Raw genomic sequence first — 15,474 nt, forward strand, 5'->3', positions numbered from 1 at the left:
TACTGTCTGTGCTGCTATATGGTTGTGAGAGCTGGACCATAAACAAGACCATGGTTAAAAGACTGGAGGCAGTGGAAATGTGGTTTTACAGAAGAATGATGAGGGTGTCATGGATGGAAAGGAAAAGAATGAAGAAATTTTAGAAATGGCAAACAGAAAAAGATCACTGATAACAAAAATCATCAAACGTCAAATGGAATTTTAGGACACATTATCCGCCACCCTGGTTTGGAAATACTCGCCTTGACTGGAAAGATGAATGGAAAAAGAATAAGAGGAAGACAAAGAATAACGTATTTGAAAGGGATAAGAATTTGGACAGATGAAGCTGAGAAAGGTGGCGCTGCTTTAATAGAATTGGCAAGAGATGGATCAGCTTGGCGGAAGATGACCTCCGACGTCTGCTTCAGATATGGAACTACATGAGATGAGACTGCAAATGAAAAAGGTGCCTGTGGAGCATCTCTTGAGACATTCTTATATGTTGTGACTAAACATGTATCACTCCTATTTCTAACCATTCACTCTGTACCCGTGTGACGTGGACTCCTACCTCTCTCTCTCTCTCTCTCTCTCTCTCTCTCTCTCTCTCTCTCTCTCCTCTCTCCTCTCTCTCTCTCTCTTCTCTCTCTCTCTCTCTCTCTCTCTCTCTCTTCTCTCTTTCTCTCTTCTCTCTCTCTCCTTTCTCTTCTCTCTCTCTCTCTCCTTCTCTTTCTCTCTCTCTCTCTTCTCTCTCTCTCTCTCTCTCTCTCTCTCTCTCTCTCTCTCTCTCTCTCTCTCTCTCTCTCTCTCTCTCTCTCTCTCTCTCTCTCTCCCCCCTCTGCCTTTTCTTCTGGTATTTTTGTAGTACAATATAATCAAGAACATTTCCATTATCTTGCTTCAAATTTTTTTGCCTTCATCAGATGATTTTATGCTTCTTAACCTGAATATTTAAGTTCGTATAAGTCTTTGTTGCTTGATAACTTTTCTATTTTTATTTTATACGTTATTATTTTCTTGTACTGTTGATTCATTAAATTTTTTTCTATGGTAAAATGTTGAGAACTGATTGGGAAATAAGGAAGAAAAATCCAATTTTTAAATTAAAAATTTTTTTTTTACATTTTAAGGAGGCAACAACAGCAGGAATTTCAGAATTAGAAAGCAATGACAAAGCCGTCCTTCAACGTCTGTTTCCACAAGTCAAAGTTGCTGATAAATTGGTGAGTTGTTGATACCCGATACCTATTGTGACATGCACTCTTTGCCATGTTGAATATTGCTTGATCAGCAATTTAGAATAGTGAGAAATTCATTTGACCCATATACAACTCAGAACCTGTGTGTATACAACATTACTTGGTTTAGCTGGCGTTGTGGTCTTGTGATATGACACCTGTCTTCAGACCTTTTTTTTTTTTTTTTCATTTAGGTTCCTGGTTTTAGTCTCCCAATAGGAGGCACAGGAGGTGCAAAGTTGAGTCCTTGGAATATGATCTTTACTCACATTCTGTCTCTGAACTTGGGTGTAAAATGAGAACCTGGCCAGTAACTGTGTTGTCTCTGTTGAAAAAATATTGTAATATCGCCTTATAGGCATTATGTCTATTCCTTCATGTAATGACATCACTAACTGTTGCTTATCTAACCCAAAAGTGCTGTTTGCAATGTGAAACACATATAAACTCCAAGACATCATTAGGTTGTTGGTGTAGTGGCAATTCAACCTCTTCTAAATCAAAAAGGGGTGGGTTCAGATCCTGATGGAGACTAAAACGTCAGTGCTTTTAAAATGGGTCTGTCCGTCCATGGTTAAGCTTTGAAAGAAATTGTGACAATTGTTGACAATATTTTGTTATTTTCATAAGTGTTGAATCATTTTACTTTTAGAAATGTAAGAAAGTAAAAAAATTAAAATTGTCCATTGAGAGTTTTCTTTTTTTTTTTTTCTCTTTCACCTTCAGCAACACAAAGATTGGATGTCCACATTTGAAAAACAGGCTTCCAAAGAGCTGTCAAACAATGTAAGTTTTAAAATGAAATGAATTGAAATATGGTTCAAATATTTGAACGCATTATTTTATATGTTAATTTAAAGAAAATAATATTAGCCTGTCTTACCAAGTTATTATAGGAGTCATGGGTTAAAGTTTGTTTTTGTTTTGAAATTTTATTCCTGATTGGGTGGTTTATGAAAAGTACAAGCTTGATATGTTGTGGCAAGGGAATATTATTGAATAAAATGTATCAGAATTTAAGATAATTCCGTTATCTATTTTTGTTTTGCTTTTGTTACTCATAATAATAGTACTTGAGTAAATGTCCCATGTCAATGAAAATAATCTTTTTTTTTTTGGGGGGGGGGGGGGGGGGGGGTTGTCCGAGAGGTCAAATGGGGGATTTATGTACGTGTTTAAAGAGAATCACTTTCCATCTTACATTAGCCAATATTATTTTCCCTTATGGTCTTGAACTGGTAACCCCCAGACATTTATTTTCATATCACAGGAAGACTATGTTGTAATTGGGTCAAATAGATAACATGTGACATTTTGAATATTTGTGGAAAACCTTTCTATAAATATATCGAGATGCATACCTTTAGGTCACTCAGTCTTGTAGATAATGGCTCAGGGCCTGATATAGACCTCTTATCTTACATTCATAGAAAAGTATTTTTCCTTACTTTATTTACAGTTGATATCATCGTCTTTTGTTTGTTTTTATTTTTATTTCAGAGTACAAATAATGATAAACTGAAAGGTTTACAGGACGAAAATTCAAAGTTGAAATCCAGTATATCAGTAAGTTACTATTCTTTTGATTTTTAAAGAGTTATGGAGAGAAACTGTTACGTCTCATTGAAAGGAATTTTTTAAAAAGAACTTATGTTTTCAGTCAAGCGTAAAATTGACCCGATCACTATTAATATAGCAGGGATTTTTGTGGGCTCGGAATATCAATTTTCAAATTTTGTGCCATTTGGTCTGCTTCAGTCATTCGTGTCACATTACACGCATTGGGTTTAGTGGTTGATATGTGCGACATACATGTTTGAAATATGCAATTCATAACTCAACTGTAATTTTTTATATTAAACTGAATGCAGAATATAAAAAAAAGTGCGCTTAAGTTTTAATCTTCTTATTTTTTTTCCCTTTTTTTTTCATTTCCAGGATGAATCTAAAAAATACAGCTCTTTAGAATCTGATAATAAAAGATTAAAGTCCGAAGTGGACAAGTACCAAAGCATTGTCTCAGAAACAGTAAGTATTTTACATCTATTTACCATATGCATTTATACTTAAAGATTTAGTTAATATTATAAACAGTTATATTTATTCTTTTTTTTTAATTTTTAATATAAAAGATGAAAATTTATTGATAAGTTTTCTAACATGAATGAATAATTAAATGGATGAATGGACATTTTTTTTTTTACATTTAAAGCACCTGTGATACATTTCAGTAAATTGATTTTTTTATTTCCTTTATTTTAAATTATAGGAAACCAAGTTACGACAGTTAGAGAAAAGCATAGACTCTGAGGAGAAAAAATGGCAAGAAAAATTAAAGCAATGCCAAGCCGCTGCTTCAAATAAGGTAATCCCTCTTTTATTTCTCATCTGATTTCCATAACTTTTGAAAGGCTAATCTTTCCCAGTAGCTGGGTGGGGATCCTAACCTCCCTTAGTTGGCAGGGAGGTACATACTGTGTCCTTTATCCCCCTATATCTGTTTTCCAACATGCATTCTGTCTTTGTCTTGGAATGAGATTACTTGGTCTGGTCCTGGCCCTGGCCAGATACCCTAGCTGGGAGGGAAACAGTCAAATGTATTGTTAATTTGGGAGATGATATTTTTTTCCTTCTAAATCATCTCTGTTATGCACTGTATTTTGTTTATGTATTATATATGATTTATAAACAATTGAGTGTGTTCCTCTTAGTGGGGACCTGTGCTTGTGTCTGGATGAGACTTTTAGGTTGTCTCAAACTGAGTGCAGTGGTGGTGTGCTCTTGGACTTTGCATCTGTTCCTTTTTTGAACCAATTCCCCTTTGTCTGCCTTATTCTTGGGTGCTTTAATTGTAATTCTAGAACTTTTTACTATCCCATTTTCTTCCTTTTTACTGGCGCTGATATTACCTTAATGTGTTGCAAGCGCCGTTATACCCTTTAAAAAAACAACTTTCATCACTTTACTGTAAAGAGTTGCTATTGGTTTGGGACCCCCTGTTAAGTGCTGTGGATATAAATGCAAATAAACATATTTTTTCACTTATTCACTTATTCCATTATTCCTCAGTCTTCATCAAATGAAAAGGTTGAAGAATTGAATTCAGTTATTTCTCAGCAAGAGAGTCAGATTGCAGAATACAGAAATGTGTTAGCTACGACAGTAAGTGTTTTGATTGTTACTAATGAAGGTGTTGGCGATCTGAATTTTTTTTCTCAAAAAATAAGCCTTCATGGACAAGGTTCGATTTTAATCTAATCTGACATCAATGTCTTACAGTTTTTACCAAGAGAGCAGTAACCGTGATGCGAATTGAGTTTTTTTCTTGGAAACTGGTCTCTTCTTAAAATATAGTTATGTCTGCAGATAAGTAATTGGGGAAATTATGATTTGAAAAAAATTCCATTCTGTCGTTAAAAGGATAGCATGAAAAAATGCATTTATTTTTGGGATTTCAAATTTCAAAGATGCTCTGAATACTCATACTTTTCTCATATTTTTCTCTTTTCACCAAAGTGAGCAGGATATTTGTACACTTTGGTGAGCATTTTCTTAAAAGTAATTATAGCATCGTAGGATAACTTCTGAAATAGATTTTAGATTAAACAGATTATTTATTTTCGTGACAGCTTCAAATCTAGTTTATAAGTTTGATATTAATATTAGTTTAATTGCTTCACACTAGAGCAGCATTTCATTTACTGAGTATATGGCTTCCTGGTATTTTTACTTTCAATTTGTGATGATGCAAAAATTATAGAAAGTTGTTGACAACAAAGAGTTAATGGCTCAAAATTTCCTTTTATTTGTGTAGAACATCCTTTTTTTTTGTTTTTAAAATTTACATTCTGTTTTAGGTAAAAAATTAAATAAAATTTATTTAGTGCATTTCCACGGATTAATCACACTCAATGTGCTCAACAGTGTTTCATTTATTTCATCTGTAAGTCATACGGAAACATATTTCCATTTCATAAAGTGCTGGTTGCCTATTAGGCATCCCTTTCGTACTAACACTCTTACATAATCTGCCATCCAAGTAGCCAGGTACCCATTCACACCTGAGTTGAGTGGGGTAATGTGTGTAAATTGTGACCAGAAATTTTCAGGATCACTGTCACCCATAGTCACTGATCATGCTTAATATTGCGTATGTGACAAGAAGAGACACACTTGCATTTAGAATCCTACTTCCCTTTTAATTTCTTCTTTCTCACCTTTTTTTAATTAACCAATGAATTTTCCTATTCTTAATTTGCAGGAGAATAGTTTAAAAATTTACGAGGAAAAAATAGCTTCTGAAGAAAAGTCTTGGAAAGAGAAGTTATCGTCTTCAGATTCAGAACTTCAAAGGGTAAAAGCCTTTAAAAAATCTATTTGTACTACTTTTTGAAAAGTTCTATCTGTTCCTTTCTTTCTTGTTTTTTTTTTTTTTTTTCTCCTTGGAACATCTTTTAAAAATGTTGTTTAAATGCTGTTTAATGTTAAATAGAGACTAATAAATAACTGATAAATGAATATTAAATATAATTCGTTTTATTCATCTTCAGGGTTTATGATGAGAAAAAAACGGAGATGACTCTTTCATCAGCCGCCATGCAGCGCTGTAAATTTAGTAAATAGGGTCTAAGAGTAAAGCAAGATTTTTTCAGAATAAATTTTTTTTTGAATTTCAACATCGTAATCATTTAGTGTTAAGAATTAATCCTACGGTATCAGGATTGTAAGATTGCTCTCTTCATTGATCTGATTCTTGTCTCGTGATCTGTACATCGCGTAACAAATTGATCGTGCAATTTGACACAAGCTCTTGATCAAGGTCTGTGTAATGTTATTTTTCAACATGGTTCTCTCGAGGCAGGGGGGGGGGGGGGGGGGAGGGGGCAGGGTAAGGGTAGTAGATTGACATGCAAATAGATCATCTCCCATTAAATTATAGGTCAGGATATATATGAGCCCTTACCTACAGCACAGCGAAAGTTATCATTACTGTTAAATGCTCCTTGCATGATGGGTATTTCTTTTCCACCTCTCAATACAGATTCCAAAGGTTCTCTCATATATCAATATCAATGTGTTATTTTAAAATTCTTTTCTTTTCTTTTTTTTCTTCACACAGGCACAAAATGAATTAACAGCATTAAGATCCAAGCTAGAGGAAACCCAAGGGAGCAAGGAGGTAAAAATTCAACATTTTCTTTGAATGTCAAGTGAGGACAAACAACCAGCACAAAAAGTTGCACTCCTTAATTCCATGTTTGATTTTCCTATTTTCGTTTTGCTTTCCTGTGATTGATATGGTTGTTTTGGGCTGTTTTTTTGGGGTTTTTTTTTCCAATTTAGATAGAAATCCTCCTTTTTTTTTTTTTTTTTTTTAATCTAATGGAAGAAAATGGTTATGGTCTGACAAAGTTGTGCATAAAATTTTCATCTGTTGTCGGACTTTTAACATTAGAAATGCATTTATACTAAAACTAATACCTTATTCTGTTTTTAAAAGGTTGTCCATTACTTGCTTATTTTTGTTGCTTTCTAATTTTTGACAAAACATTGGATTTGCTTTCACTGCGTTTTTATTTATTTTGATTTAGCTGTTTGTGGAATCATAATGGTAGCAAATTTTTTTTTGGGGGGGGGGGGGGGGGGGGGGGGGATAAATCCTACTTTGAATTGAAAAGAAATAAATGACAAACAGATGTCTATTAAAAAAAATTAGATGTATTCTGAAATTAACCAGATTTTGACTGAGTTATGATATTTTTCTTAGGTTAAGTGTTAAGCTTGCATTCTTTTCACTCAGTATTACGTTGAAATATTTATATAACCTTAAGCTTCACTTTGAAATGGTTTTGAATCTACAAAGCTTTAAGAAGTGTTTCTTGATCATCTCCATTGTTGTACAAGAGAGTTGAATGCAGTAAGATGCAGCAGACATTTAAAGCTAGCCCTCTAAACAAAAACTATTACATATTACAAACAAAATAGCATAACACCTAGGGCTCATCTCATTTTTCTCAAAACATTACAATGGAATTATTAACATTTAAAATACGTTACTAACTAGACCTGACTTAAAAGAATGGGAATGTTTGTTCAGTTTTTAAGAAATATATTTCCTTTCTCCATCTCATTATGATTTTGGATATACATAATACTGGTAATGAACTGTAGATTTATTCTTTTTGTTGAAGCTTTTCTATGGAGGTTTGATAGAGGCTAATTGAAGGGTCGTAAACTGCTTCTTATCTTTGGTTTCTCTCTTTTTCTATGGAGGTTTGATTAAGGCTAATTGAAGGGCGTAAACTGCTTCTTCTTTGTTTCTCTCTATGTGTTTTGTCCTGAAGTAAGACTTTTTGTTTTACCCAAGTCCTGACGGATCTTTTTTTTTGTTTGTTTTTGTTTGTGTTAAGGAACACTAGCGGACATGAGTGAATATGAATTTTGTGTTTGTGAGATAATTTTTTTCCTCTTTGAATAATTTATCTTATAAAGATCGTCTATAAATGTAAGAAACTATCGAAAGGTCTCACTTTTTATAGAGACCTTTTGCGGTGAAGCTTTGGATGGCTTAAGGCTCAATACAGGGAGAGATTGCTACTGTTTCACTTATTTTTTCTTGGGCATCTGTAGCCAGTTCCTAATGCTTGAATGCTACATCTAGAGTTCATAGTAGTTAAAATTCTGGCTTATTAGAGGTTTCTGCTTAATGGAAACTTAAATTTAAACTTGTAATTTATCTGAACAGGTTAAATGGTCAGAAATTAGGCATATACCAAGTGTATTATTGAGCTATAATATTGAAATAATTTTCTCGGGGAGCATTTTTCCAGATTGTTCAAAAATGATCTGGTGGCATATTCATTGAATGTGATTACCAATCTCGAGCTCTGAAAAATCTAGTAGACTGTGGATTTTGAGGGAATGAAACAATAAAACTGAATATTCCTACATTTGTTATTCTTAGAGTAAAATATTATTGTTTGAAAGTATTGAATAAAAATTTGTAAATAAAAGTGTCAAGAAAGGGAACAAGACAAGATTTGTCCGAAGAATATGTCCATGCTAGATAATTCCCTTTTTCGCTTTTAAAATTTTTTATTTTGATTGATGCTTTGCATTCGGATGCTGTGATTTTTAGTTGCTTGATTTAAGCATTTGTTTTGTGGTTTTATAAAATGAATTCATGGGAAACATGAGTTGTCCAAATAGTTGCATTTGATGTATTGTTCGATAATGGTTTCAGTTATGGAAAATATTAATCAATTTATCAAAGCTGTATGCTTTTGTTAAAGATTAAGAATTAGACTTAAAAGATTATAATCAAAAACTCTCCAAAAGACTTATATTGTAATTGTATGCATGTTCCTACATTCGGAACATCTAATCATTATCAGCATTATTATCCTGTCCTTAACTCTGGAAAAGTTAAGTTATGTATTGTTTTTTTTTTCCACTGTTAATAAGTCCCCTGGAACAATTATTATGTATTAAGTTTTCTTTTATTTGGAACCAAATTTTCTGTGGTTAGCTTTTTCATTCAATGGCTGTTCTGTAGAGTTCGTTTGTCCTTGTGGAGAGACATATTTTTCTAAGGCTTTCAACCTCTCTACTCTTTTGATTTTTTTTTATTTTGGAGCTGCATTTACAAGGAGACAACTGTTAAATCATTGAAATGTTTTTTTTTTAGTTTAGTGTCTTAAAACAACAATATCAACAAATATGCTCTGTATCAGTTTGTCTGACAATTGATTGGAAGAGAATAGATTCAGGGATGGGATACTTCCTCCAATCCACTTAATTCAGCAAAAATTGTTTTTTGACTCTCGGATATCGTATTTTATGTTTTCATTCTTTGGAAATGGAGGATGCTTCTGCATTACCTCATTTCATCTACTAATATCACAAAGCAGAGCTATGTAAGTAGACTACTCCAAGCTTTAGTTAGAACGGCTTTTTTTTATCTCTGTTGAAATCATGATTTTTGCGCTTTCTTCAAAATTTTTCTCTGAAATTGTAATTGATGGCAAATTTTCCTCTGAATAGCATTGGAGAGTCCCACCCCTGATAAATTGCATTACATAAAAAAAAAGAATCAGAATTTTTTGACTTTTGCAAGAGATTTTCCAGGAAATATTTCAGTGAAGCTTTTAAGATGTCAAATTGTTCCTCAAAACTAGTGCTTGCACGCACTTCTCAGACTTGCGACTCATAAACGTGAAATATATAAATTATAAGAATATTGAATCGTGTTTGATACAAATATGGTACGAAAAGTGCTCGACATGCAGTAATGGAGCGAATCCACGATGGCAAATTAAGCCTGAAACATTAATGTAGACTGTCTCAAACATTGTTGTAAATATTTTAAATAATAATAAATTATAAGAATACATTTTTTTCTCACGGTCCAAGTTTAACAAGAATAGGATTTTTACGTCCTCTTACTTTTCTTAACCAGAGTTTAAGACTCTCGTTGATGAAAACATCTTGTATTTTACTTCCAAAGGAATTTGTTCCAAGTTTTAAAGATTTGCCTCTACATTTTGAAGTGTTGATTTGTGTAAAACAAATTATAGGGCATCTTAATTTGTATTTGATATTCAGATTTTAAAAAAATTGAAAATACTGATTTTATGTTTGCTTCCTGTGGCAGGTCTGACCAATCTGGTGTTGCTTTTATTTTCACTAACCTGTTAGAATAATTAAAGTTTAAAATTCAAAGTAGAGCTGTCATTCATTCCTTTATTCTGTTCCTTATATAAGATTATGCATTGTTGGCCTGTCTGTCTTGTTCTTTTTATGAATGATTTTATTTTATGATTGCCATGCAGCCGCTAATTTTAAGAGCATCAATGATTTATTGAAGTGAGATCCAAATAAAATATATAAATGAAAAACAAAAACAAAATAAAACCGAGTGACAACTTTTTGAAAGATCTGATTCAATTATAAACACACCTACCCCTCAACATCCACTTTCTGTTTTAAATCATAATTTATTGCAGAATAAAATAACACACACAAAAAAAAAGCAAAACAAACAGGTTAATCCCTCGTAGCCTGTGGTCTATCTGTTTTAATATATAATTATAAATATTTATAATTATAATATATATCATTTTTAAAAGTTGTGTAGATTTTCTTTTTGTTACTATATTTAAAAAGACCTGATTTTAGCTTGACTGACTCTTGTAAAATTTTGATTATTTAAGCTGAGAATAGTCTACACTCCATTGGACAGCGGTTTTAATATTTCAAATATCTTTTTAAAAAGATTTTCTAATCTGTGCATTTATTTCATTACATTATTTTTGTATTATCATTATATTGCTAATCACCATTTAGAAGTTTTTTCACTTCTTTTATAAGATTAAAGATTGCATGTGAAAATTTGGTAGCAATTTCTCAAAAACATTTTATTTTTTATTTTAAAGAGATGTTTGTGTGTTGTTTGCTCCAATTTATAAGTTTTAAAAGTTACATTTAATCAGTTCAAATTTTGATTAATTGCATGTGTTGTTGTTTTATATTCTTTTAGTTGTTTGATTTTTCTTTGTCGTCCCAGGTATTCTCACAATCTCTATTGTTGTTGTTGTTGTTATCTTGTGATTATATCATGTGTTTGCAATTTTTACAACTTTTTTTTTAGGATCTATCCGATTTGGGTTTTGCTTATCGGTGTGTTGAGAAATCCCTCACAAGTATAGTAGATGAGGTATGCCTCAACCCTAATGACTCTTTCTCTCTTTTCGAACATGAATTCTTTTTCTTTTTGTTTTTGGAGCCCTAATATAGATCCTTTCATATTAATTTTGACTAATTCTTGTCATACCGTGCATGTGCTTTTTTTTTCTTCCCATTTTAAGAAGAGGGTCTTATTCAATATAAACAAATGTAAAAGTTAATCCTGGGTTGCTTGATGTTCTGGAGTGTAAAAATATTGGAGAAAAATGAATATAGTGGATTCAAAAATAAATAGAATATAAGAAAGGAAAGATTTTATTCTCCTTGTTTTGGTTATTTGTTGAAGAAGTATGATGAGCTTTTATGTATTTTATTTATTTTTGGAGTTGCTATATTCATATTTGGTCAATATGTATTCACTATACAAACTTTTTGTAAAATGGATGAGACCGGTAAAAGATTTACATACCAGTTCACAAGTCAAAGTGATACTAAGCCTCCAGAAGATGCGGACTGTCAAAAGTAATGAACAAAAATAGATATAACATTTCGCACCGTTCCGCACAAGTGCTTTTGTTACCCAGCCAAAGCTTCTATTTTGTTTACATTTTGAGATTGTACTTGCTGACTAGACTTTGCCAAATACTGTTCTGCCATGTGTCTAGATTTTAAGTGATGTATTAATACTGTTACTGTCTTTGTTATTGGCTGAAGAAGGGTTTTGATTTCGAAACATTCCGTATTTGTTATTTATTTTATAAAAAGTTTATTCATTTTTGTTTATTACAAGTACATGACATTGGACTGAAGAGCACAGGTTCAAAGGCTTCTTGATAAGAAACAACATGTATATAGTAGCCTCATTAAAAGGATATGTTGCAATTGGACGTATAAAATAATGTGTCAGTTTGTGTGTGACAAATTTGTCACCATTATTTTTAAAAGAAAAAAGATGAAAATATTTTTGTTTTAACTCAATAGTAAATAATTTCCTCGCATCACTTTTTTTGGACAGCGATTTTGAAGGTAAAAATGAAATTAAATGGAAAGGTGTTTTGTCAGTGAACAGTTTAATGGATCAATGGAGGAAAATATATATATGTCGAAGGACAAACGTAAAACTCTGAACTTGTGAATGATGATTTATTGCTTTGCCCACTTGGCCACCTCACCCTCATATTGGTTTACTACTGAAATAAAATGCAGGAATTATGGTGTGTTGCTCAATGGGGTGAACACATTTTCTTAATTGCTCAATTATTTGTAAAATATATCCAAATTTAAATATTTCCATAAAAATTTCTAATATATTCTTCAGATGCCCTTTTATGTTACAAAACCCCCCATGATTTACACTCTCAACTTATACAACTAAAAATGGTTAACATAACAGAGCTTCATTTATACAACTAAATGATGCTTGTATTGGCTTGTCACATGAATTCATAACAATTAAGATTGTTATTGGGAAAGTTTGCAGCACCCTGCTCCATTATCCATACTTTAAATGTGCTGCTTGTACTTAAACATTTTTTCTATTCCTTTTTAGGTTTCTGAAATATTAGGTATATTTTAATGGCTTTGTGAAAATTTCAAACTGCTTTGGAACACCTTGAAATCTTTGGATTGTCTACCTACAGAAATGACACAATAATAATATTCTCCACCTATCTGATTAACCATTCAACACTTATATTAGCATTTGTCACAGATTTTGTCGCTTAGTGAACACTATTATGAAGACAACACCCATGTCAACACCGTTTGGTTAGGGCTGAATGCTTTCTATGAGGGAACAAAACTCACAATTCATGAAAACAACAAACCGCAACACTGAATTATCAGTCCTGTGAGGCTAGGTTTTTGTAATTACTATTTGGTCTCCAATAAAGGAACTGAATGTGTACCACCAAATGTATTCATTCAAATAGCTATCATGCTGCAATTCCAATTTTATCCACACCCATTTCATGTTATATGCTTACTAACCGATTGTTATCTCAATGTTGTTTTGCATTGAAGAAATATTTACCGGCTGGGGTTATTCTAGGATTTCTTACTTTTTATTGTTTGACGTTTTGTTACGGGTCCTTATTCACATCTATGTCATTGCTATCGATATATATCCATGTGGTAAAATGTGTTATTTCATTTCAGTTTCATCATTTATTTCTGAAAAGTTTTGCACAGACTATTTTTTTTTTTTAGGTCTCTCCATGAGTCGTTTTTGAGATTTGAATAATCTGTTTCTCAATGATCGCTCTATTTATATGATTTTATGTAGAAAATGTTCTGTAGGGATTTCAAAAATTAACAAACAAATAAACAAAACTTTAAAAAAAAAAAAAGAAGCAAGAAACAAAAGAAAGAAAGAAAAAAAAAAAAAAGAAATGAAAAGTGAAGAGAAACCATCCATTTTTTTCTAATGATATATTTGTAATTGTAATGACATTCAAATATGCTCGTAACTTAAATTATTCCATTTTTTTATTACTTACTCAAGCTAAAATAAGTGGGCCAGTCAAAATATAACGAAAATATTAAAAATACTCATAATGTGAAACAATGCACAACAATATAGTGTATATTATATTGTTGTTATTATTATTATTATTATTATTATTATTATTATTATTAGTATTATTATTATTATTATTATTATTATTATTATTATTATTAGTATTAGTATTAGTATTATTATTATTATTATTATTATTATTATTATTATTATTAATATTATTATTATTATTATTATTATTATTATTATTATTATTATTATTATTATTATTATTATTATTAGTATTATTATTATTATTATTATTAGTATTATTATTAGTATTATTATTATTATTATTATTATTATTATTATTATTATTATTATTATTATTATCATTATTATTATTATTATTATTATTATTATTATTATTATTTTATTATCATTTTTATTATTATCATTATTATTATTATTATTATCGTCAACGTTGGGCAGTTTTGTATTGTTTCAAATTATGAGTCATTTTTACTCCTTGTAGTATCGTTACATTTTATCATTATAAATAAACACGAATATTCTCAATGATTTGCTCTGTACTTATTTTTTATAAGACACTTAAAAAGTTAGAAAAAGGGAAAGAAAATATATATATATTTTGTTTTGTTAAATAAAAAGTATCTTCCATTGTACGGATATTGGAGAAAAAGACTCGAATCCACCAACCTTTCCTGTCCCTTCCATTCCATATTAATTTTACTGTCACTGACATAGTCAATCGTTTCCTTATGCTGAGCACTAGTCCTTCTGCATGGCAGTTTTCAACCATTTCATTTACCTCCATTATGAAAAAAGAAAAAAAAACACAAACTAGAGAGTCCTTCTGTTCTATAGAGACTCTGAATTTCTTCTGTCTTTTTTTAAAAGTGCTATTTTTCATCCTTGTAATGATAAGGATTTTCCAATATTTATTTCTAAACCGAAATTGTTATTTTCAGTATAGCTCATGAGACAAAATTGTAATATTTGAACAATATATATTGTCTATAGAAGAAATAGATTTCCAGAGAAAATTATTTGCTTTTCTTATAACAATAGTAGTAGAAATAATATGGATGATGATAATGATGGAAATAATAATATAGCAATAACCATAATAATGATAATGAAGATAATAATAATAATGCTAATAATAATAATAATAATAATGATATAATAATAATAATAGTAATAACAGAAAATAATAATAATAATAATAATAATAATAATAAGAAGAAGAATAACAACAACAACAACAACAACAACAACAACAGCTGGTGATAAATACAGTACATGACAATTATAAAGCAAATTATTAAGCTGAGAGCATGATGAATTTTAATCAAGACGTTTTAGAAGTCTCCGCTTTAAGAATTTATGATAAGACGACGGCGCCAAGAGCCTCGTTGTTGAGGATACCGTGCGCTCTATAAGAGTCTATTATTATTATTTTTTTTTTTTTACATGCCAATTTGAGTAGGAATATGTGTCATGAGTGTCAATCCGAGTAAATTGATTGGGGTAATAAGGTCCTTGTTTGTTTTTTTTTCTTTCTCTCCATAAAATAACATTCTGTTAATGAGTATGAGGAAGTTTTAGTGTGTGCTTTATCAGTGAATATTAATATACTATTTATTTATATTAATATTATCATTATTATTATTATTATCATTATTATTATTATTATTATTATTATTATTATTATTATTATTATTATTATTATTATTATTATTATCATTATTATTATTTTTTGTCTTTTCTACTTTAGCTACAAACAAAAATAGTTACCTTGGAATCTGAGCTTGCCCAGTCCAAAGACAGAGTTATCGTGATTAACACTGAAAAAGAGATGGTAAGACAATTTACGTTCCTGGAGCAATTCTTTCTTTATTTCTGTAATTATTATCATAAAATTCAAATTACCATCCTAATTTGCATAATGCACATTCCTATTTGTTCTTCTCCACTCCACTCCACACAAAACAACTGATTCAGTGAAATGTATGTATGTGTGTTGGTTGGGGGTGAGGAGGGCGGTAA

At 30.8% G+C, this 15,474-nt stretch overlaps 1 protein-coding gene across 16 annotated transcripts in view; it reads left to right on the forward strand.

The window, feature by feature from the left end:
* LOC144963412 (uncharacterized) overlaps positions 1 to 15,474 on the forward strand; it is a 59,541-nt gene that overhangs the window by 23,576 nt on the left and 20,491 nt on the right. For 9 of the 16 annotated variants that reach the window (XM_078897412.1, XM_078897406.1, XM_078897414.1 and 6 more), the window contains 9 exons: positions 1,113 to 1,205; positions 1,947 to 2,006; positions 2,721 to 2,786; positions 3,159 to 3,248; positions 3,490 to 3,585; positions 4,290 to 4,382; positions 5,482 to 5,574; positions 6,340 to 6,399; positions 15,203 to 15,286. In XM_078897412.1, the coding sequence (XP_078753538.1) occupies positions 1,113 to 1,205; positions 1,947 to 2,006; positions 2,721 to 2,786; positions 3,159 to 3,248; positions 3,490 to 3,585; positions 4,290 to 4,382; positions 5,482 to 5,574; positions 6,340 to 6,399; positions 15,203 to 15,286 (735 nt within the window). Of the gene's footprint in view, positions 1 to 1,112; positions 1,206 to 1,946; positions 2,007 to 2,720; positions 2,787 to 3,158; positions 3,249 to 3,489; positions 3,586 to 4,289; positions 4,383 to 5,481; positions 5,575 to 6,339; positions 6,400 to 10,869; positions 10,936 to 15,202; positions 15,287 to 15,474 lie in introns of all 16 variants that reach the window. The other 7 variants (XM_078897408.1, XM_078897401.1, XM_078897410.1 and 4 more) reach the window with 1 other exon arrangement.

The sequence above is a fragment of the Berghia stephanieae genome, chromosome 1 (genome assembly GCF_034508935.2).
Source record: "Berghia stephanieae isolate SIO BIC M18660-M18661 chromosome 1, UCSD_Bste_1.3, whole genome shotgun sequence".
In the NCBI taxonomy this organism is placed as follows: Eukaryota; Metazoa; Mollusca; class Gastropoda; order Nudibranchia; family Aeolidiidae; genus Berghia; species Berghia stephanieae.